Source organism: Hyperolius riggenbachi, chromosome 4, assembly GCF_040937935.1.
Source record: "Hyperolius riggenbachi isolate aHypRig1 chromosome 4, aHypRig1.pri, whole genome shotgun sequence".
Lineage (NCBI taxonomy): Eukaryota > Metazoa > Chordata > Amphibia > Anura > Hyperoliidae > Hyperolius > Hyperolius riggenbachi.
Genome location: NC_090649.1, coordinates 12,921,095 through 12,946,623, shown reverse-complemented (window position 1 = coordinate 12,946,623; position 25,529 = coordinate 12,921,095). Strand labels below are relative to the sequence as shown.

The window sequence follows — 25,529 nt, the reverse complement described above, 5'->3', positions numbered from 1 at the left end:
AAGGTAACTATTTATGTATTTTTTTTATTGTACATTTTTTAATTTTTTTTTTTAAAAATAAAAAAAATTGGGAGTGTGGGAGGTAATGAGTTAATTTTTTGTGTAAAAGTAATTTATTTGTATGTGAAAAATGTGTAGGGTGTAGTTTACTATTTGGCCACAAGATGGCCACAGTAACTTTTTGTTTCAATGCGATCTCCAAGCGTCCTTCCGGAAGCTTGGAGGAAGTACTTGGAGGCTGGGTAAGATCACAATGATCGCGCTGCCCATCGGAGAGCAGCGGATCATTGCGGGGCTTAGATCAACAAACGGGAATGGATTTTCCCATTCATTGATCTCCGGGCGAGCGGGCGGCGGCGTGTTTACTAGCGGCGGGCGACGTGTTTATGAGCGGGAGCGCGGACAGCGGCGGGAGTGCGCAAAGTACGGATTTCTCCGTCCCTGGGGGTTAAAGGATGGAAAAAGGGACGGAGAAATTCGTACGGGCGGGGGGAAAGTGGTTAATTATTAATTAGCGTTTACACCCCGCGCCCTTTTTGTCCGGGCGTCCTTTTTGTACGTACGTGGTATAGCAAGCCTATAGCTTATACATTGATGCATCACTCCCGAATATGCAGATCACTTTACACCTTCTCGTTTACAAGCTTACATTTAGCATTGCTTTTTAATAAAGGGCTTTTTAGTCTCTTTTAGCAATTTATACTTTCTTAGTGGAAAGCAATCTGGGTATTACTTAGTGTAATTTGCCTTTCTCAAACAGAAGGTATTTGAGTGAGCAACTGTGGGCTCCCACAATGCACTGCTATTTAATATTCAAATTATCTCTTTATGCCCCCGAAGTCAGGCTTACATCCAGAACCACTGATGTATAGCAAACCTACAGCTTATAAAATGTATACAGCCAGAGGGGGCGTGTCCTGCGCATCTAGCTGGATGGACGCATAGCGCTGCAGCTCCGCTCTTCAGCTCTCCCTCCTCCCCCTCTAACTTCACCTCATTAGAAACTTATCCAGCAACAGATCAGACAGCCTCACAGGCCTTCATCAAAGACATGTTTATGACATTTAAAACAGCTTTTATGTCAGAAATGCTTACTGCTACACGCCAGCTGCAATTCTCAATAGACTCATTAGGCGATAGGATATCTCTTCCAGAAGACAGAGTCTCTGCACTAACAGAGGGCCACAACAACATGATTGACACTGTAGAAAATCATTCCAATGATCTAGCATGGCTCAAAGCAAAAGCCACTGATCTTGAAGACAGGAACAGAAGATGCAACATAAAGCTGAGGGGGATAGGAGAGGAGATTTTCTCCTTATTAAAAGCTACACTACCACGGTTCTCTGACGTGGAATTGATCATAGCCAGAGCCCACAGGCTACCGAAACCTAAACATCTCCCTGACTCGATTCCTAGAGATGTAATCATATGCTTTCAATTTTATCACGTCAAAGAGGAACTAATGCACTACCTAAGAAACAAGGGAAAACTCCCAGAGCCCTTTGACAAAATTCAAATTTTCTCCGACCTTTCCCAAGCTACACTGGCTTTGCGCAAATTACTGAGTCCTGTTACTAAGATCCTACGTGAGAATCACATCATATACAAGTGGGGATTCCCGACTAAGGTAATCCTTTCTAAAAATGGGAAATCTTATGTCATCCAATCTGCTGAGGATGGAGAACGTTTACTACGTGTTTGGAACCTCCTACAGAAAGGCGTACCGTTACCCCTACCAACTCCGCCAAATAAATAACTATGCTATTCCACGGCAATCTAAACGTCACCAGCATACTGAGCTGAAGAGCCCAGACTGCCTTTAAAATCCTACTACTTGGTGGACCCACCTATCACTTCAACTGAGCTTAGCTCTGACTCTGTCAGGGCCACTTGCTCATGCCTCCACAACCTGAACTGGCTTTAAGTGAAGTCACCTTCATTTACCTTTTATAGGACATGTTAAAGTTTCTATACAGGTTTTTTCTTGTTTACCTTCATGTAGTTACCTTTTTATTGTATATAAGCATGAAGAATCTGCATCTACAGGGGATACTTTCTTTTTTTCTCTCACTTTTCTACAATGCTGATCGTATGTGGATGAATATTGGTGATTTTATTCATAACCAAGCTGGTATACTGTTGAATTATGACTATAGACCTTAAGCTTCTATCTGTAAACGCACATGGGTTAAACTCTCCATATAAAAGGAGATCTCTATGGAAGGAGACGCTAGACAATAAAGCGAATGTACTATTTGCACAGGAGACGCATTTCGCTGAGGGGAGGGCTCCTAAGTGCTCCCATCCTTCATTTTCTAAAATTTTCTATGCAAATTGCAGAAAAAAGAAGAGGGGAGTACTTATAGCTTTCCACGATTGTATCCAAACGGAAATCCACAAGGTAATAAGAGTCCCTCAAGGTTGTTATCTGGTTTTGGTCTGCTTCCTGATCAGTGAACTTTTCACTTTAGTCAACCTATATGCCCCTAATTCAGGTCAACTCAACTTCCTTCGATCTCTATTTAACAAAATCCAAGATATTAAAAAAGGAGCATTAATTGCAGGAGGAGATTATAATGCTATTGTGGACTCAAAGTTAGACACATCATGTCTAGACTCCAAACGCAAAAACTCCATTGCTAAAATCCTTGCCTCAGAAAATCTATATGACCCATGGAGATCATTGCATGCAGAAGAAAAAGATTTTTCATTCTTCTAGCAAGTTCACAAATCATACTCACGTATTGACAAGCTAACACTTCAAAAAATCTCTGAGGCAAAGATAAACACCATTTCCTGGTCTGATCATGCTTCTATAACATTAACAATCAAGGTATCAGGGACCAGACCAGACCGCCCCTTATGGAGGCTAAATAACTCCCTACTAAACTCCACTACCAACCGAACACATATTTTGCAAAAAAACGATGACTACTTTGATCTTAACTCAAGCTCTGAAGTTGGCACAGAGTGTCTGTGGAATGCCCATAAAGCATTTGTTAGAGATTTCTTAATCCAACTAGGAGCACGCGCGAACAAAGCAAATAGATTCCATATTACTCAAGATTAGAACCTTAGAAACGCAAAATAAAGCCAAGGCCTGCGATATAGCTAACAAGGAACTATCCTCGCTAAGACATGAACTAAGATTACTCCTATGCGCAGACATGGACCACCAAATCTATAAAATGAAGCTTTTACACTACTCCAGTAGTAATAAAGCAGGAAAATGTCTAGCTAGAAAACTCAAACATATACAAGCAAAGACTAGAATCCCCAAATTAGTCCATTCAGTTACCAAATCTACCCTTTATAACCCAAAAGACATAGCTAATGCTTTCTGTGACTACTATAAAACTCTATACAACTTAAAAGACGACCCTAGCACCACTCAACCTGCTCCTGAAAAGATTAAACAATTCTTAGATCAAATTAAACTCCCGTCCCTCACCCCTAAACAGTTAACTACGCATAACGCCCCAATCTGTCCTCAGGAGATTCTTAACAATATAAAAACCCTCAAGAGTAATAAATCACCAGGCCCTGATGGCTTCACAAACGAATATTATAAGTACTATGGCACCTCCCTTGCCCCCAAACTAGCAACATTATTCAACCATTTCATCAAAAAAGGCTCTATGCAGGAACAGTTCACGCAAGCAATCATATCCGTTATCCCAAAACCGGGCAAAGCCACGGACACTCCCTCCAACTTCCAACTCCCTCCAATTTCACTTTTAAACTCGGACACCAAGCTATTTGCAAAAATTATAGCCACTAGACTCCTCCACATTCTACCCTCATTAATAAACTGGGATCAAGTGGGGTTCACGAAACATAGACAAGCCACGGATGGCACTCGCAGGGTCCTGAACCTTCTTAGGTTTACGGAGCTCTGTCGAAGGCCTTCCCTGTTTCTAGCTCTTGATGCCGAGAAGGCCTTCGACAGAGTTCACTGGGGATTTCTTGGGGAGATACTACATAGATTTGGGTTTGAGGGTCCTATATACTCTGCAATATTGTCACTATACTCCACTCCATCAGCAATAGTAAATGTTGCAGGCTTTTACTCGCATAAATTCTATATCACTAACAGCACAAGACAGGGGTGCCCTCTTTCCCCCCTGATATTCACCTTAGTTATAGAAGCTCTAGCGGAAACCATCAGAAGCAACAAAGACATCAATGGAATAACAATAAAAGGTGTATCACACAAAATAGGTCTTTTTGCGGACCATGTGTTGATCACTGTTGAGAACCCTTTAAACTCACTTATGCATATAACTAAGACACTCCGAGAATATTCAGAGGTATCATGCTACAAAGTGAACGAGAGTAAATCATTGATGCTAGGGATCAACACCCCTCCACTTCTCAGGAAACAGATATCAAATTCCTACCCATTTCATTGGGCAAAGACCCACATTCCATACTTGGGAGTCAACATCCCCTCTTCATCTAAGAAAATCTATGAACTAAACTATGTTCCTCTATTAAAAAATCTAACAAGGGAATTGGAAGCCTTAGCCAAATTCGAGCTCTCTTGGGTGGGCAAGATAGCAGCATTCCAAATGAAATCCCTTCCGAAATTGATGTATCTATTTCGCACACTGCAGATTCCACTGCCGAATACTTTCTTCAACCAAGTACAAAGAATTATTGCAAACTACATTTGTAATAAAAAAAGACACAGAATTGCTTATCATAACCTATCCATATTGAAGGAATTTGGAGGGGTAGGGGTCCCATGTATCAAATCATATTATTACGCATGTATACTAGACACCGCCTCAGAGTGGTGGAAAACAGACAGTCCGAAGAAATGGTGCCAGATTGAAAACTCAATCGAGACGTATTCCCCTGTACAATACCTGGCTCTGGCATTATTAGGCTTATCTAAATATAAATCAGAATTCCCAACAATACAGGCAACAAACTCGGCTTGGGCCCACTACCTAACAAAAAATAATAACGATAACCCAACTAGACCACTAAAACTTCCCTTGAACTCTTTACCGTGTAGCACCCCAGATCTAGACCTTAAGACATGGTATGACAAAGGTATCCTCTATATCTCAGATATAGTCTGCCCCATCACCAGAACTGTACATAATTTTCAATTTCTAAAAGATAAGTTCTCCTTATCCCCTAAGGAGATTTTTAAATATCTTAGAGTTAAACACCTTCTCAGCCTTAGTCATAATCTCATCACCACTATACCACCCCACATACACACCCTCATTCATTCCCGATTTCTCTTAACCACTTGCCAACGGCTACACGCCGATAGGCGTGGCCGCGGCGGCAGCCCCAGGACCGCCTAACGCCGATTGGCGTAAAGTCCTGGGGCTTGCATTTGCAGGAGATCGCGCGCACGCTGCGCACACATCTCCTACTTGGTGGGCGGAGCTGAGCTCCGCCTTCAGTCTCCGAGCGGCGATTGCCGCTTGGGAGACTGTAACGGCGAAACCGCCGCTTAATTGCATTTTACAGCGCTGCGATCAGCAGCAGCGCTGTACTGGGGACAGCCGTGTGACACGGCTGTCCCCCTGGAGGGCAAGAGAGCGATCGGCTCTCATAGGCTGAAGCCTATGACAGCCGATCGCCGTTATTGGCTGCCTGGGGGGTGGGAGGGATGGAGGGAATAAAATACATTAAAAAATACAGAAATTTAATTAAAAAAAATAACATAAATATTTATATAAAAAAACCAAACACTGCAGGGGCGATCAGACCCCACCAATAGAGAGCTCTATTGGTGGGGACAAAAGGGGGGGGGGGGGGGGAATCATTTGTGTGCTGTGTTGTGCGGTCCTGCAGCTTGGCCTTAAAGCTGCAGTGGCCAATTTTGAACAAAATTGCCTGGTCACTAGGGGGGTTTAAGCCCACGGTCCTCAAGAGGTTAAAGGAGGAATATCAGTGTGGTACAAAACATTAATGGCAAGGACCCAATCGCTTCTCCATAAATATACCCGTGCATGGTCTGAAGATCTCAACTGCTCTTTTACCCCCTCTGATATCTCGTTAGCATTTCGCAACCTTTACAAATTCTCTGCCTGCACAAATCATAAAGAATCTATACATAAAATACTCCTTAAGTGGTATTATACCTCACAAAAAAATAACTAAATTTGACAACTCGGCCTCGGCTCTATGTTGGAGGCAATGTGGTAACGTTGGTTCACTATCCCACATCTTATGGCACTGCCCAAAAATTAAAGTATTCTGGAACTCAATAGCTAAATTAATAGGCAAAAGACTCTCCAAACCAATAAGGATACCAGCTGAGTTGGCTCTGTTCCACATCGGGCTAGAAAATTACCCACCTAGATTCAGACTAATCATAACCCACATCATTGCATCAGCTAGATCCCTCATACTACAAAACTGGGGCACCACGGACATTTCTTTCTTGAACCAGTTGAGAAACACAGTAGACTTAAATCTACGCATGGAACGTAACTTGAGAGACCATAAAACCCTACTTATGCCGCCTCCCTCTATACTTGAATTTACAATTGACTGGCCAGCAGATTTCCCCGCAGAGTAAATGATCTCCAACAACATAAATAAATAAATAATCAAGACGCAAAAGTTACCCCATCAATAAATCCAGTAATAAACCACCAATAAATAAATACCCACCAATACCACTAACTCCCCTATCGTTATTTTAGATCAATCAACATTGTCTTATCGCCCCCAAGATGCAGATGTTAATGTAGCTAAGTTTCCTCAACTTAGTACTAGTTGGTAGCTATTAGTTATCATTTGGATAGTTCTGATAGTTTTGATTGTTATTTCTCCCTCCCCTCTCGATTTCAGGGCATGAAGACCACTCTATGATTGCCCTATAACAGACAACCCCTCTCTTGACATGATGTGTTTCGACACCTAGAGAGGCGGCTAGTCTTGGGCAACACAACACCCAACAGGACTATGCCCTAAGTAGAGAAATACTAGATATTATTATTGATATTATTGATATTGATGTTGATCTTGAAACCTTTCAATGTTATACAGATATCTATGTTGCATTATTTCTCACCATATTTCATAATTTAAGTATGTCATATGCTTATATACTTAATATTAGTACATATATATCAATGTTCACCCAACTGTACTGACATTGATGTGTTGCATAACCTTGTTATAACTGCTTCAACAAAATAATAAAAACTTATTGATATAAAAAAATGTATACAGCCACATAAACCCCTCATGCAGACAGCCTGTTTCAGACTTTTGTTCCTCCTTAGTGCATGGCAGGAATTTATATGGCTGTATGGAATAGGGGCTTGGACCAGAACAACACAGCAACCAAGCAGGTCAGGATGACCCAAAACTACTTGGAAAGTATAGGGGACATTGTGGTATTTTCACTAAGCGCAAATTAAAAACCACTTCCGAGCACCTTGTGCGGTCATGCTGGGTATCGTGCGTTCCTTAGTAGAGATGTCGCAAACCTCCGATTTTCGGTTTGTGAACCCCGTTCGCGAACTTACGCGGAAGGTTCGGGTCGCACGAACTTTCGCGAACCGCAATAGACTTCAATGGGGAGGCGAACTTGGAAAACTGGAAACACTCATGCTGGCCAGAAAAGTGATGGAAAAGATGTTTCAAGGGGTCTAACACCTGGACCCTCAGGTGGCGAAGTGGGATACATGCCAAAAGTCCTAAGGAAAAATCTGGATTTGACGCAAAGCAGCGTTTTAAGGGCAGAAAACACAGTGAATGCTAAATTGCAGGCCTAAAAGACTTTCAAACATCTTGCATGTGTATACATCAATCAGGGAGTGTAATTAGGGTACTGCTTCACACTGACACACCAAACTCACTCTGTAACGCACCGCAAACAGATGTTTGCATAGTGACGGCCATGCTGGACTGGTGCGCAACATGGCCAGAGTGCAGGCCGTGGTGGTTTTCCAGCCCATATGGTCACCGGGCTGTGGTAGCTCAATGATAGAACAACAGTGAATGTCCAGCTGATCAAATTTAGTCTGACCACAATGAAGCAACAACCTTAATATCTTTGGTGTGCCACCCCCACCCGAGACACTCGGCGGTCATTGCTTCATTGTGATACGCAAGCCCCTTCACCGCGGCAAGGTAATGATCACGAAGGGGAATAGGCACATGTACATGCCTTTTGTTTTGTTGTTGCAGCCACCCGCAGTGCAGGCAGAAAAATTAGGCAGGCATGTACACGCACCAGAAAAATTACTATAGCGGGCGCTGCTAGCAGCGGCCTTAAAAATTCAGGAATCCGCCTGGAGTCCTGGAACCTGTTGGTGGTGGCGGAGAAGGCAAGCAGCCTGCAGGCAGAGATGCTGTGTGTGAGGACTGACTTACTCTTGGGGCAGGCAGTATCCCTCCGGGATCCAGGCCTCATTCATTTTGATAAAGGTCAGGTACTGAACACTTTTGTGACTTAGGCGACTTCTCTTCTCAGTGACAATGCCTCCAGCTGCACTGAAGGTCCTTTCTGACAGGACGCTTGCGGCAGGGCAAGAGAGAAGTTGGATGGCAAATTCGGACAGCTCAGGCCACAGGTCAAGTCTGCACACCCAGTAGTCCAAGGGTTCATTGTCGCTGCTCGCAGTGTCTACATCCACAGTTAAGGCCAGGTAGTCGGATACCTGCCGGTCCAGGCGTTGGTGGAGGGTGGATCCCGAAGGGCTACGGCGAGGCGTTGGACTAAAGAATGTCCGCATGTCCGACATTACCATGAGATCGATGGAGCGTCCTGTCCTTGCCTGGGTGGACATGGGAGAAGGAGGATTACTGGCAGTGGTATTTTTATTGCTTTCTGCTGTCACATCACCCTTAAACGCATTGTAAAGCATCATTGCCAGCGTGTTCTGCAAATGCTGCATCCTTTCCACCTTCTGTTGAGTTGGTAACAGGTCTGCCACTTTGTGCCTGTACCGAGGGTCTAGTAGCGTGGCCACCCAGTACAGGTCATTCCCCTTAAGTTTTTTTATACGGGGGTCCCTCAACAGGCTGGACAACATGAAGGAGGCCATCTGCACAAAGTTGGATCCAGACGTACTATCCATCTCCTCTTGTTCTTCCTGAGTGATGATGTTACGTAAGTTCTCTTCCTCCCCCCAATCACGAACAATACCACGGGAACGTGGAGCAGCACAAGCCCCCTGTGATGGCTGCTGCGGTTGTTCTTCTGCCGCCGCCTCTTCCTCCTCCACAGAAACACCTTCCTCATCATCCGAGTCTGACTCCTCTTCTTCCCCACACGACTCCTCTTCTTCCTCCTCCTCCCCCTCTGTGCTGCCGCAGGTGTTGAGGAAACATCTGGTTCGGATGAAAATTGCTCCCACGACTCCTCCTGCCGTAACTGTTCTTCTTCACACTACTCCACAGCTTGATCCGCCACTCTACGCATGGCACGCTCCAGGAAGTAAGCGTAGGTGATCAAGCCGCTGATGGTGCCTTCAGCGTGACTCACCAGGTTGGTCACCTCCTCAAATGGCCACATGATCCTGCATGCATTTTGCATCAGTGTCCAGTTGTTGGGCCACAACATCCCCATCTTCCCAGATTGTGTCCTTCTTCTGTAATTGTACAGGTACTGGTTGACGGCTTTCTCCTGGTCTAGCAGGCGAGAGAACATGAGCAGGGTCGAATTCCAGCGAGTCGGGCTATCGCATATCAAGCGTCTCACCGGCAAGTTGTTTCTCTACTGAATGTCCGCAAAGCGTGCCATGGCTGTGTAAGACCGCCTAAAATACCCACACAACTTCCTGGGCTGCTTCAGGACGTCCTATAAGCCTGGGTACTTTGACACAAATCTTTGAACGACCAGATTCAGCACATGTGCTATGCAGGGTACATGTGTCAGCTTTCCAAAATTCAAAGCGGAAAGGAGATTGCTGCTGTTGTCACACACCACGTTTCCGATCTCCAGCTGGTGCGGGTCAGCCATTGCTCCACCTCTTTGTTAAGAGCAGCCAGGAGAGCTGGTCCAGTGTGACTCTCCGCTTTGAGGCAAGACATGTCTAAGATGGCGTGACACTGTCGTACCTGGAATGCAGCGTAGGCTCTGGGGAGATGGGGCTGTGTAGCTGGAGAGGAGATGGCAGCACCACTAGAGTTGAACTGCAACTCAGGCAAGGAGGAGGAGGATGATGATAGCGAAGAGGATGTAGCAGGAGGAGAAGGAGAGGTGGTGTCAGGAGGCCTGCCTGCAAGCCGTGGAGGTGTCACAAGTTGGTCCGCTGCGCAGCCACATACTCCCTGCTTGCCATCGTTCACCAAGTTGACCCATTGGGCTGTGTACATAATGTAGCGGCCCTGCCTGTGCTTGGCAGACCAAGCCTCCATGGTCAGGTGGACCCTTGACCCAACGCTCTTCGCCAGAGATGACACCACTTGCCTCTCAACTGCACGGTACAGTTTGGGTATGGCCTTTTTAGAAAAATAGTTGCAGCCTGGTATCTTCCACTGTGGTGTCCCAAATTTACGGAAAGCCTCAGACTCCACCAGTTTGTATGCTATAGCTGGCAAGCTGATAGTTCCACCACGCCAGCTGTGAGACGCCGGGAAAGAGGGTGACTGGCAGAAATTGGCTTCCTACGCTCAAAGACTTCCTTCACGGACACCTGGCTGCTGTGGACAGAGAAGCAGGAACCGCTCAAGGGCAGAGGCGGTGTGGAGGAGGGTGGCTGTGAAGGTGCAAGGGAGAAAGTGGCTGAAGATGCTGCACCTGAAGGAGGACGAGGAGGAGGAGGGTGGCTTGTCTTTTGGGTGCTGCTTTTCCTCAGGTGTTCTTTCCATTGCTGTTTATGCCTTTTCTCCATGTGCCTTCATAAGGCACTTGTCCCTACGTGAGAGTTGGCCTTTCCACGGCTCAATTTTTGGAGGTTTTGTATGCATTTATTAATAAATTGAGATTGTTATTGTGAGACTTCAGTGGATTTTTTGGTGTATTGTGGATATAATTACCACTGTGAGGCTCCCCTTTTTTAGGGTTAACACAATCCATAATATGGCCTAGCGCTTGGTACTGTTTGGTTTTGGTCAATTTTTGGAGGCAGAGACAACAGATGGCTTTGCTCTGATCTGAGGCACACACGTTAAAAAATTTCCAAACCGCTGAGCCCTCCTGGGGTGATGGCACTATGGTGGCATCAGCAGCTGACGTTGAAGGGCATGTTGGCTGGCTGTCCATAGCTGGTGATACATGGCGCCAGACACTGCCCCCAGCTGTTTCTGAGGACGAGCTCCCTCTGCTTCTTTCATGGACTCGTCTCCTCCTACTCCTCTTTGCCTCCCCCTCTGAACTGTCCCCCTGGTCATCCACTCTATTGGAAACATACGTGGCATCCGTATAATCGTCATCATAATCCTCCTGCCCAGCTTCGCTTTCCTCAGACACCTCCAAAACTGCACCAACATCAGGTACTTCACCATCCCCCTCCTCACATGTTACATCCATACTATCGCCACCTAACTCAGACGTATGAGGTGGTGTAACTTGCTTAGTGCCTTCACCTTGTTGTAACAGTGTTGGCTGTGAATCAGTGATTTCCCCACCAAATAACTCCTATATGCAGTGAGGTGGCAGAAGCCCTAGCAACCAATCACAGAGGGGAACCCTGGCCAGCCCCACCTGACCTCATTGAGCCAATCAGAGGCCTCCCAGCCTAAACCCTGGCACCCAATCACAGAAAGGAACACTGGCCAGCCCCCCTGTATAATAAGGAGGGCTGCCATGATGAGACATATCGTCTTAGCTTGCTGAATGCTCACTGAGAGACATGCTCCAGTGCTGGTGGCCTAGCAAGGGCTGTACATAGTAATAAACCTAAAGCTGTTCAGTGATTAACCCCTTCACTACTATCACTACACTTGTAATGATTGGTGTCAGCACACAGAGTGTATCTGATTATTGATGATCTGCAGTATCACCAATAATACAGATGTTATACCTGATTATATGGTGATCTGCAGAATCACCAATAATACAAGTATAGCTTGACACAAGACACCTAATGTAATGTGAGTGTTTGGTGCAACAGTAAGAAAGGTTATCTCCCGAGGAGTGGGAGATACAGACACTACTGCAGCCAATGATTCCCTGAAGAGCTGGGAATTGAACTGAGCTGCAGCCAGTGAACACCTGAGGTGCAGGCGACCTCTGACTGTGTAGACACTAACCTCCCTAAGAGGAGGAGAGGGAGAGTGTACTGCAGCCAGGGGTTCCCTGATGGATCGGGAATAGACTGTATTGCAGCCAGCGGACTCCAATGGGTAAAGTCCCCTGACTGCACAGTGAGAAGGACTTCCTGAGGAGCAGGCAGTCTACAGCAAATGGACACCTACAGGGTTGGTGTCACAAGGAGGACAGAATGGCTGTTCACCCAAGGGACGGGTGGCAGCCAGAAGGGTCATACAAGCCAGGTCGGCAACACACGAGCAGATAAGGTACAAAGACAGGAGACTGATTCGGTGTCAGGGTACAGGCAAGGTTGGCAACAGGTAGACAGATATGCGAGGTACCGAATCAGAAAGCAGGAGAGAGGTCAGCAAAGCCAGAGATCATAACAGATAACAATATAGCACAATCCTAGTCTGGGTGTGAGGTCCTTGGTCTCAACACCTGGGAACTAGTCTGAAGTATAACACAGTAATATCCTAGACTTAGGTGTGAGGTCCTTGGTCTCAACACCCTGGAACTAGTCTGAAGTATAACACAGTAATATCCTAGACTTAGGTGTGAGGTCCTTGGTCTCAACACCCAGGAACTAGTCTGAAGTATAACACAGTAATAACACAGTAATCTCCTAAAGCGGAATCTGGCTAAGTGTGAATTCCCAGTTCCAACTGGTTCTAACACACTGTAGGATCTGACTGAGGTCTGAGTGCTCACACGTGAGTATTCGCAACGGCAGACAACCAGCAACTGACAAACAAGTCCTATATATAGTTACAGCGCTCCGCAGCGCCGCCCCAGCCATTCAGCCAATCCGGAGTCCAGCTGGGATCAGCTGATCGGCCTGATCAGCTGATTCCCCTTCTGCTGGCATAAAGGTCCTGTCGCCTGGCGCGCGCGCGTATCTCTCCATCTGTGTGCACTAGAAGGACCAGGCAAACTAGAGACATGTTGCTGCATGGAAACGGTCGCCGGCCTGAACGCGGAGACAGCCGCCTTGCCGCTTGTCCGCGCGGCGGCATCTCCGCTATTCATTACAACACTATTGTTAAACATTAATTAGCTTGATTGATGTCATAGTGTGACAGTCAGAGTGTGTGCTCCAGTGCTGCTGGGCCTAGTAGCAAGGGCTGTACACAGTGATAAGCTGTTCAGTGATTAACCCCTTCACTACTATCACTATACTATTGTTAAATCATTAATTAGCTTGATGTCATTTGTGTGACAGCCAGAGCGTGTGCTGCAGGCAGCTGCTATGTGCCTATGTGGGTGCTGTGCACAGACCAGGCCAGCTGCTGCCTGCTGGCCAGCTATTAGCCTTAGGTATAGGTTAGGTTCGGGATTAGGGGATAGAATTACTGTGTTATTGTGTAGTTAGTACTGTAGTACTGCAGTCATTGCTAGTAGTTGTTAGAGTAGTAGTACTACTGTGTTAGGTTTGTACAGAACTGCTATGCTGTGAGCAGTGGCAGTGTGACAGTTAGTGTGCACTAGTCTCTTCTCCTCTGCTGTCTGACTGTCACTCGGCACTTGGCACGTGTCACGTGTCACTTGGCACGTGTCACGTTTCACTTGCCACGTGTCACCTGGCACTTGCCACGGGGCACTTGCCACGTTTCACATGCCACTTGCCAAGTGCCACGTGACACGTGGCAAGTTCCACGGGAAACGTGACAAGTGACAAGTGGCAAGTGGCATGTGACACTTGGCAAGTGCCATGTGACACGTAGCAAGTGCCACGTCATAGGTGGCAAGTGCCCCTTGACACGTGCCAAGTACCACGTGAAACGTGACACCTGCCAAGTGACACGTGACATGTGGCAAGTGCCACGTGACACATGCTAAGTGCCAATTGCAATGTGCCACGTCCGGCATGCTCCTGGCAAACATTACACCTGCTGCTGCTGCATTGCCCTGCTCCTGCTGCCTGTGCAGCTCCTACCGCCAGGCCAGGGTACCACAGGCCACTGATACCACCTATATTTAACCCAAAACACAATTGCTGCGTAATTTTTTGGAGGTGTCTTGGCTGAAAACTGTCATGTCCCAGTTGTGCGGTTGAACTTTGGACACAACGTGGGCCGCTGCACAACCGCTGTCTGGAACAGCCTTTTTTTTTTGGGGGGGGGGGTTAAGTCCCCACATCATCAATTAGTGTTCCCCTTTACATAATAATGATGCTACATGCCTCATATACCCTAAAAAAAATTTTTTAAAGCAATTTAAAGGCCACTTCTGTTTTTCCTATCCGGATATCCGAATTTTCCCAGATACCCGGGATACTGGGCTCGGATATCCAATTCGGATTTGGATCAGAAAATTTTGAACTCGGATATCCAACCCGGATCGGATATCTGGGTATCTGGATCCGAATCGGATCCGGATTTTGAAAAGGGGTATCCGAGCAGCACTGCTCCTCAGTGCATGGCAGGGATTGATGTGGTTCTATGGGATATGACTTTCACCTTTACAATAGAATACCAAAGAAGCTGTAGGCTTGCTATAGACCAGCGGTTCTGGATGCTAGCCTGGCTTCAGGGGCATAGAGAGATAATTTGCACATTCAGCAGTGGTGCATTGTGGGTAACCACGGTCACTCACTTAAAACGGAATTATTGCAAATACCTTCCGTTTTAAGAGGGAAAATTACACTGAGTATTGCTATTTAGTAGGAGGACTTTTCAGTCTTGTTTAGTCCCCTTTACTTTACTAGTGGTTTTGGGTCACTCCGAGCTGCTTTGGTATTCTGTTTATAACTGCTTATTGGCCAGCACTAGGACATGTAGGTGCCCATAGTATTCCAATATTTAAATAATAGAGGAAAGAATAGCATTCATGAATAGCATGAAATGTTTCAGAATGTGGTTTTCTGACTGCTGTGGATGATAAGGGTCTGGCTCGCTCACCTGGTAGAGCATTAAATATAAGATGTATATTACCTTCCAGGTTGCCTGTGATGTTGAGTCTCTCGATCTATGGGAATACATATCATTCAGGGCGTGTGCCAGAGCATGGACTGCCGCATACACCTGGAATGCTATTCGGAAATCCTCCGCATCATACCGTGACTTCTCCAAGGTTCTGAAGCTTTCGGACCCATTGCAGACTCCTAGCCAGCAGTCAAATGTGTCCTTCCAAACACTTTCCAGAAAAGGCACGTCTGGGTACTTCTGAGGGCTGGCACTTAGCAGGAAGTCTTTCAAGCCTGGAATCTCCACTTTGTGCAAGCTCAACAGCAAAGATCCATTTAGCGTAAAAGAAGCCAGGGGATGGAAGTAGTGTGGGAGGTTGAGAGGAAAAATGAAAACTTTCCTGTAGTTTTTTATATCTATCAGAGTGCTCAGCAAATTAGGGTCCTCAAAATTACCAGCAAAGATAACCACCCGACAACTGGAATGAGCTAGGGTGCCCCTGAAACTTCTTCCCCATGTAAGTATCTTGTGGAATAGGGTAAGTTTGAATTCTATGCAGATTCCATTTTGTGTGATGGCTTCCTGGAGCTCCATGCTGGACCTCTCGCTGCTCTCATCATCTGCAGACACAATTCCCACCCAGGTCCAGCCAAAGTGCCTCAGAATCTGGACAACAGCTCTGGACTCACTCTTCCCACCGGGAAACATGTGGTATGATGAGGGGAACTTTCTTTGTTCGCTACAGGAAGAATCTTTTGGTCCATAACTGATCTGTATAGAAAATAAAACAAAGATGCAAAACACCATTTATAAAACACTTTTCTTTCATAGGACTCAAAGCTCATTAATAGATAAGTCTCAGATCTATAGTTGCAAAATGGACTGTGTTACAGAGGAAATAGTCAGGTGACTTTTCAGTTTGAACTTGAATGGTGTGGCAATGCATTCCAAAGGATTGGGGCTGCATAACAGAAAGTTCTGGTGCCAAGGGTTTTAAGGTGGACTCAGTCCTATTGATCAAATACAAGTTAGAATGCAGACATTAAGAACAACAGCAAAAAAAACACCTTTTTTCAGAATATTTTTTTATTGAGCAGTTTGCTGAATATTTGCTGGGCATACACGGGTCGATCCAGTGGCCAATTAGCCGCCGGATCGACTCCCGCCTCATCCCCGCTCGTCCGCGCTCGTCCGCGCGTGCACCTGGAACGATTCCCGCTTGTCCCCACCGGCGCTTCTTATCTTCCACTCGATTCGCCGCTATTGTCCGCCCGCGGGTATTGAGCGCGGAATTGATCCCCTCGGTGATGGGACACGTCGGATATTATCAATCGAGCTATCAGCGGCTCGATTGATAAGGAACAAGCTGACCGTGTATGCCCAGCATTAGACAATAGAGGATGATTCACTAAATGGTTGTAACCCAAAATGGAACTGGCAATTGTAATTCAGCAAGCCAAAAACATTGGTGCACTGAGCATGTAGCTCACCCGCAGTGGCTTTACAGAAATACATTTAGGGCCCGTTTCCACTGGAGTGGTTTCCGCTCCGAATCCGCAGAGTTTCCCCGCACACAAATCGCACGGGGAAAATCTGCCATAGGAAACTATGGTGCCCGCCGGCCGAATCACTTGCGCTAGCGATTCGGCCGAAACTGCTCACAGTTTTCATGCGAAAGGCTGCGAATCCCATAACCGTGCATAGCACAACTTCTGGGATTCGCCTGCGATCGCGCACACCTGGAAGTGCCGCCGCGCGTCTCACTGACGTTTGCGGCACAAGTGGAAACAGGTCCTTAGTGATTTGCAGCCATTGTCGGGCTGTTGGCAAAGGCAGTAGTGCTCTACTACTAAAGAGAAGGTCGGCTGTTACAAAGACCTTCTCATAGAGTATTGCCACATAATCCTGGTGTGGTCACTTTCTAGAAAATAACAGGGTTCTGGCTGCAGGCTGTGCAGCTTTGGGCCAAGGTCCCTCAAATGGAAAACTTAGTAAAAAAAAACAACTAAAATATAAAGGGAAGAAAGTCCTTCACATTGTACACAACTCACCAGTATATATCCCAGTGTCTTAAGAATCTCAGGTCTGTGGTTGTATCTATACTATAGCACAAATCTAGAGCCAAACTCAGATACCAGGTATTATAAAGACTTCCGGGCTTAGGCGGTGCAGCACTGCCATTTTACTCCTCTATGGCAGAATCCATTGTTCCCGGAACTCTGTAAAGCTGCAAAACGCCACTCTTTGGGGAGTACATATTAGGTGGGCGCCGCTCAGTTCAGCGCGGGGAAGAGCTGAATGACGGCTCTCACTGATGCCACTAAACTAGTCCCCTTCATTACTCTTCAGACACAAAATAACACTGCCTAATATCTATCCATATATGTACCTTCAACTACAACACACCCTGATAGTTCAGTTTCCTCAAGGCTTCCCACACTCTGGTACCTCCCCAGTTCTTGAACTTTTAAAAGATGGGATGGTGAAACACAATGGGCTTGATTCACAAAAGAGTGCTAACTGATAGCACGGCCGTTTTCGTGCAAATTGTCGCGTTGCGCGCGATCAAATTTTCTTGCGCAAAACGATAACGTTTTTGCAAGCTAACACTAATTTTTGCCTGAAATCGATATTGTTTGCGTGGAAAAATTCACGTCTGTGCACAAAAACATTATTGTTTCACGCGAAAAGAAAATTTGCGTGAAACTGGCCGTGCTATCAGTCTTTTGTGAATCAAGCCCAATATGGGAACCCTCTACTAATTGAACATATGTCTGAACCCATCCCCGCAAACCTTTATGTCTAAGTGGACGCAACTGGGATCAACTATAGATGAAGAGGAATGGGAGGAATGTTTGCCTATCTCACGCCAAGTCTCACCCTGCATGAGGGAATGTTTAACCCAACTACATACCATCCACCAATGCTATTCAACCCCTCCCCATGTCTCCCCCTCCACTCCTAACCAATGCCCTAAATGTAATGCCCCCAACCCTTCCTTTATTAACTTGTTATGGCAATGTCCTCCAGTAGCAGACTTCTGGGGAAAAGTTGTTGCCTTCTTACTCCTTGTGGAAACCCTGTTTGTGGCCAAGCAATGTGTCGCCTTCAGATGGTCGTCACAGAATTGTTCCCGCAGTCAATGACTGGAAAAGTAAAATCAATCGCTCTCTGCCTTGTAAAAAACTTGTGTACCAAAATCGGAGTTCCAAAATCGGAGTTGCCCAGACAAATACTCAAAGTTTGGGAACGTTGGCTATCGAACCCCAACCTATGAATGTTAGTGTCATGTAATATGTCCATACTAATGTTTGCTGCTTCCTGTGGTATATATTGCATGAAGTAGAGGTGCAAGGAAAAATAGGCACGGGTGGATAACAATATCATAATAAACTGGGCGTGAAGGGAAGCCCAAAACATGTAAATGATAAGCAGGGGTGCTGCTCGGACACCCCTTTTTAAAATCTGAATTGAATTTGGATTCGGATACCCAGATATCCGGATCCAAATCGGATATCCGAATCTGAACATTCTGGTACCCGAATAGAATTGGATATCTGAACCCAGTATCCGGGATATCCGATTGGATTCAAATTGCTTCCAAAGCGGTTTTTAGGGTAAATTATGCATGTAGCATCATGGTTTTTTTTGTTTGTTTTTTTAAAGATAAGCACTAATTAATTGTGTGGGGAGACACCTCCATAAAATTATGCAGCAATTATGTTTTGGGTTAAATATAGGTGGTATCAGCCCAACAGTAGAGATGGCCCGAACCTCCGATTTTAGGTTTGCGAACCTACCGTGAAAGTTTGGTTCGCGAGAACTGTCGCAAACCGCAATAGACTTCAATGGGGAGGTGAACTTTGAAAACTAGAAACATTTATGCTGGCCAGAAAAGTGATGGAAAAGATGTTTCAAGGCATCTAACACCTGAGCTCTTTCAGTGACTACAAGAGGGGAATTTTTTTTTTAAAAAGACCTTATCGTTTTTGAGAAAATCATTTTAAAATAACTCCTTCTGACCGTGGGAAAATTATACGCCCGCCGTCTTTAGCAGTTAATAGCAAAGCCCTTTTAAAAGCTAGAAACACCAAACACTTGCAGGAAATGTTAAGAAGAACGGTGGGAACAAAAGGAAAAAAACATTTCAAAAAGACCTTATAGTTTTTGAGAAAATCAATTTTAAAGTTTCAATGTAAATTCTCCTTCTGACCGTGGGAAAATTTACCCCCGCCGACTTTAACGGTTAATAGCAAAGACCCTTTAAAAGCTAGCAAGACCAAATTTACTGGGAATGTTAAGAAGAACAGTGGGCACAAGAGGAAAACATTTTTTTCAAAAAAGACCTTATAGTTTTTGAGAAAATCGATTTTAAATAAGAGTCAATTCATTAAAAAAGAACCGATTCATTAAAAAAGATCCGGCTCATTCATGAGCTGTTAGTATAGCAGAGAATGCGTCCTTTCGGACGCATAGCTGCTAGCTCCTGCTGTCTCTCCCCACCCACCTGCCTGCACCTGTCAACCCCCACCTAGGCTGGCACCCAGTGCACCCATGGGTGCATTGGGTGCCAGCCTAGGTGGGGGTTGACAGGTGCAGGCAGGCAGGTGGGGAGAGACAGCAGGAGCCGGCAGCTATGTGTACGAAAGGACGCATTCTCTGCTATGTGGAGGGCTTCGGAGATCTTCAATCAACTTAATTGAAGATCGCAACATAAGAGGATACTGTAATTTGTTGGATCGTTTACCGAGGATATTGGCGTGGGAAATTTTTTTAAAGGTACAGGTAAGTATTTCTGGTTAATTAAGAAAATTAAAGGACTTTTTTCGTGGTTGTGTTTTTATTTCAGTTAGACCTTTGTGGAAATGGGTAAGGGGTACTTTGTACCTCTATACTCATTTCTCCTGGGAGGGGGTGGGCATCTGGGGTCCCCTTTTTAAAGGTGACTCACAGATGCCAACATGAACCCCCCCCAGGGAGTCGTCGCCCCCACCTCCTCCTGGGGCACCGGAGGTGGGGAAGAGCCCCTTGTCCATGGATTGGACAAGGGCTTGGGGGGGGGGGGAGGGGAAGGCTTGGCCACCCCTCCCCCCCAGAGCCCCCCATACCATGGACCATGCGGGCTGGTATAGCTCAGGGTGCGAAGCCCCAGTCGGCCGGGGCTCCGCATTCTGGCTATCCCAGCCTGCATGGGGGACAAGGGGTTACAGAGGCTCGGGAGGGGGACCCCACATCATTTTTTTTTTCAGATTTCCCACACTCAGCACATAAAAATAATTAAAAAATATATTTTTTTTTTAAAGGACTTACGAGGCCACAAGTATGAAAAAAGGTAAATACCATTTTATAATCTAGATCCATGGAGGACACCATCTGTGCCCTCCCGTTCATTCCGTCATGGCACCTGCAGTAATACAGACCCCGGTCAGGCCCCGACCCCTCCAAACGGGGCGGGTTCTCATTCCCCCCTCAATATGGCCGCCACAGATTGCCGCAGCTGCGCAGTCCGCATAGACGCAATTGCGGCTGTGCAGCTCTAGGGCCTCCTCCCGATGCGTCCGATGTATGCACGCATATTGATGATGCGGCGGGAGGAGGCCCTAGAGCTGCGCAGCCGCAATCGCGTCTATGCGGACTGCGCAGCCGCGGCAATCTGTGGCGGCCATATTGAGGGGGGAATGAGAACCCACCCCATTTGGAGGGGTTAGGACCCGACCGGGGCCTGTATTACTGCGGGTGCCATGGCGGAATGAATGGGAGGGCGCGGATGGCGTCCTCCATGGATCTGGATTATGAAAAAGTATTTAACTTTTTTCATATTTGTGGCCTCGGAAGTCCTTTAAATATTGTTTCCCGCTATCTTTTTAACATATGCTGCAAATTTGGTGTTGTAGGATGTAAGGGGCCTTTGCTATTAACTGCTAAAGTTGACGGGTGATGATAACCAACCAGAATTATAGGGATGCACTGCAAAAGTGCTGAATTTTGCCATTTGCTTTCATTGGGCTCCCTATTTCCCTTTCAAAAATCTCAAATATTTTCAAAGGACAATGGCTCAGCAGTGGCAAATTTTCTAGCATTGTAGGGACTTTTAGGGGGCTCAGGATTGGAGAGTTTGGGGCTCCTAGGCCAAAGAGGTCATAGCCTAGGGTCACAAAAACCTGTTTATTTTGGCAATGGTAATGGTGGCGATTCTAACGTACATAAGTCGCAGCCATGGCCGTTAGCAACGTCTGAATCTCACGACATGTCTCATGCAGGTAGAAGGCATATTCTTATACTTGTACTCCAATGTTGGGTTCCCTATATCTCTGCAAACCAGAGTTACAGGGGTGCAAAAGTGGTTAAATCCCCCATAGGCTTTCATTGGGCCTCCTATTTCACTTTCCAAAATCTCACACCATTTCAAAGGGCAATGGCTCAACAGTGGCAAATTTTCTAGCATTGTAGGGGCATTGCAGGAAACAATATTTAATGGACTTCCGAGGCCACAAATGTGAAAAAAGTTAAATACCTTTTCATAATCCAGATCCATGGAGGATGCCATCCACGCCCTCCCGTTCATTCCGCCATGGCTCCCGCAGTAATACCGGCCCCGGTCGGGTCCCGACCCCTCCAAATGGGTCGGGTTCTCATTCCCCCCTCAATATGGCCGCCACAGATTGCTGCTGCTGTGCAGTCCGCATAGGCGCGATTGCGGCTGTGCAGCTCTAGGCCCTCCTCCTGCCACATCATCAATATGCGTGCATACATCGGACGCATCGGGAGGAGGTCCCAGAGCTGCGCAGCCGCAATCGCGTCTATGCGGACTGCGCAGCCGCGGCAATCTGTGGCGGCCATATTGAGGGGGGAATGAGAACCCGACCCGTTCAGAGGGGTCGGGACCCGACCGGGGCCATTATTACTGCGGGAGCCATGGCGGAATGAACGGGAGGGCGTGGATGGCGTCCTCAATGGATCTGGATTATGAAAAGGTGTTTAACTTTTTTCACATTTGTGACCTTTTTTATTTTTATTTTTTATGTGCTGTGTGGGGGAAATCTGAAAAAAAAATGGCGTAGGGTCCCCCCTCCCGAGCCTCTGTAACCCCTTGTCCCCCATGCAGCCTGGGATGGCCAGAATGTGGAGCCCCAGCACACTAGGGTTTTGCACCCTGAGCTATTCCAGCTCACATGGTACATGGTATGGAGGGGCTCCGGGGGGGGTGGGAGTTGCGGCCAAGCCTTCCCCTCCCCCCCCCGGAGCCCTTGTCCAATCCATGGACAATGGGCCCTTCCCCACCCAGGGGGAGGTGGGGGCGATGACTCCCTGGGGGGGTTTATGGTGGCATCTGGGAGTCCCCGATTTTTTCAACAACGACGTGGTACTATAATAAATGAGAGAGCAATGGTGCTTCATAAATTGGTTAATATCCCTGAACAATATAGGGTGGGGCCAACCTAAGTACTGGAATCAGATTAATTGGAGCAAAAAAGAAAGGTCCTCAGGCCACCATGATTATACCAATACACAAAAAGATTTATTGCAAAATAATTCATACAAGGCACAATCCCCTGGATGTAGCCCATAAATAAGTAACGATCCCTCCCCAAATTTAAAAACCAACAAACCATGCGGAGCAGAGGTTATGCATGAGTGATGCAGTGCCCGCAACTAGATCAGCATGTCAATCACTGGCCCAGGCCTATAAGATTATACACACCAACACAGTCGCCCGCGCATACATACACCTTTCATTCTGCCATCATATCTCAAAAATGTTTTCGGGGGCCCCCTCTTCCTCCCTTTGTCTAAGGATAGGATTGTCCATATATAGGTTACAAGTTCCAGTAATATTAGCCAACGGCTTCCGGATATCTTGTCACATGATTCCATTAAGCATGATATGATATAATATGATATGAGTATGGATGGGTCTCACCCGTGGAGAAGTCCCCTCAGCGTGTCATGCAGTGCCGCTCACTCCTCAAGGATGTCTGAGCGTTCCGGAGACCATGCGCATGGTGATGCCGGTATCCCCTCAGGCTGCCGGTGTTGATGATTTCGCCTTGGCCTGCTGAGTGTTTGCGTGCATGACGCGTGACGTCACCTTGGCGGTCGCAATCAACCCCGCATACAGGACCAGCGCATTGAGTGCGTCCAGCGTGTTTGAAAAATAACACAAGGCGAAATCATCAATACCGGCAGCCTGAGGGGATACCGGCATCACCATGCGCATGGTCTCCGGAACGCTCAGACATCCTTGAGGAGTGAGCGGCACTGCATGACACGCAGAGGGGACTTCTCCACGGGTGAGACCCATCCATATTTATTTAAACATATCATGCTTAATGGAATCATGTGACAAGATATCCGGAAGCCGTTGGCTAATGCTCCGCATGGTTTGTTGGTTTTTAAATTCGGGGAGGGATCGTTACTTATTTATGGGCTACATCCAGGGGATTGTGCTTTGTATGAATTATTTTGCAATAAATCTTTTTGTATATTGGTATAATCATGGTGGCCTGAGGACCTTTCTTTTTTGCTCCAATTAATCTAACGACGTGGTACTGCCATGGGGTCGACCGTGGAACCTTCTTATGCTAATCTTTTTATGGGCCTCTGGGAGGAGGCCTTTGTATACCATGACCCACTTGTTCACGATGTACGCCAGAGGATGGTGGCGGTACATCGATGACATTTTTTGTCTGTGGTCGAGGCCACATTCGACCCTATCAACGTTTGTTGACAATTTACATAGCAAATGCAGTCATATTCGCTTGGCGGTCAATGCGGACCGGGAGGAAGTGTCCTTTTTGGATACGTGTGTCTTTAAGAAGGATGGGAAGCTTAGCACGGACCTGTTCGTTAAAAGTACGGACAGGAATTCGGTGCTTCATTTTAATAGCTTCCATCCACGACATCAGGTGGTCAGCATTCCTAATAGCAAGTCAATTGAGGGAAAGGAGATTGGTGGAAATGGGCAGGAGATTCCAGTCGAGAGGCTATCCTTCTGACACACTAATGAGATACCAAAAGAGGAAAACCAAATTGGGTAGAAGGGGTAGGAATGAGGGACGAATAGCATTCGTCTCTACCTTTAATACTATTAGTGATGAGGTACAATGCATTGTTACCAAATATTGGCGCACCCTTAAAGATTCCCTCCCTCATGTTCCTGAATTCCAACAGCCTCCTTTATTCTCCTACAGAAGGGCCCCCTCACTAAGATCCAGGCTTGTTCACTCAGACCCTAATCGAGTTTCCAATATACAGGTGCCTCGTGTGTGTGGTACTTTCCCCTGTCTCGGCTGCCACATGTGCCATAGCATTGTTAGAGGTGATGTTTATTCGCACCCTTCTTCTGGAAAGAGATATGCGATTAGAGGTCGTTTTTCTTGTTGTTCACGCTTTGTTGTATATATGCTTAAATGTCCATGTGGCAGCTGCTACGTGGGAAAGACCACGCAGGAGCTTAAAGATCTTGTTTCTAAACACAAATCTAATATCAGGGGTAAAAGCTTGGACCCTGCAGTTTCAGAACATTTTATTCAATTTAGACATGATGTCAGTCAGCTTACAGTTCAAGTAATTGACGGGGTGCCCCGTGGGTTTAGGGGTGATAGGGGTAGAGAACTGTTAAAAAGAGAGGCACGTTGGATAAGGGAGTTGGGGACCATTATTCGTGGGGGATTAAATAAGGAATATGATTTAAACTTTGTATGGTAGATGTCCTATGGTTCTGTGCCTACTGTTTTGGGGGTGGGGGTGCCTTTTAGGCGTTATTTTCTTCTTGTCCTCTTGTATCTTATTTTTTTTTGCACTTTTGTGATGCAGTATAGAACTAGGGGTGCTACTTTATGGGTTGAATCCAGGTCATCTATTGATAGCATTGGGCATGCATACTTTTGTTTGTGTTAGTTCCGTATTTTGATACGCGTACAATGCGTCTGTTTTTCCGCATCACGGCGGCAATTGGACGCCTGTATAGGCGTCATTGCGTACGTCTTTCCGCATTGGCGGTCATGTGACGTCGTTTGCCATGGCGACGGCGGGTAGCGCTCGGTGTACTCTTATATGCAGTTTTATTCTACCGATCACATGATTGTGCCCATGCCCTCTGCATCATGATGCCCTGGACTTCACCCTGGAACTTTTTAAATTCCCATAGGTGCAATAGATCAGAGTTAGAAATGTTTTTCATTTACATGTTTATGTTGTTGCAATGACATCATGCATTTCAAAATTTTTGACCAATGGAGTGGGAGGGCGGTACCCTTTGTGGCCAAGCCCTGTAGTTCCCCATCAGGTCCAGTCTTTTGCATAGGTTTCTCTGATTGGTTGCCATGTCACAGCTTTGACTATATAAGGAGCATGCTTGCAGTTGTTTATTTGGCTGTGTGGCGTGAACAAGTACTGGGATGGTCTGAAACGATGGACCGTAGCCACTATGCAGT

General features: G+C 46.3%; 1 protein-coding gene across 1 annotated transcript in view; it reads right to left on the bottom strand.

The window, feature by feature from the left end:
* The window catches only part of LOC137571095 (vomeronasal type-2 receptor 26-like), a 46,689-nt gene extending 23,378 nt beyond the window's left edge, over positions 1-23,311 (bottom strand). Inside the window, exons 1-2 of the mRNA XM_068279776.1 lie at positions 23,183-23,311; positions 15,121-15,864 (exon numbers count right to left, since the gene is read on the bottom strand). Coding sequence (XP_068135877.1) covers positions 15,121-15,864; positions 23,183-23,311 — 873 coding nt within the window. The remainder of the gene's footprint in view (positions 1-15,120; positions 15,865-23,182) is intronic.
* Between the last annotated feature and the right edge of the window lie 2,218 nt (positions 23,312-25,529).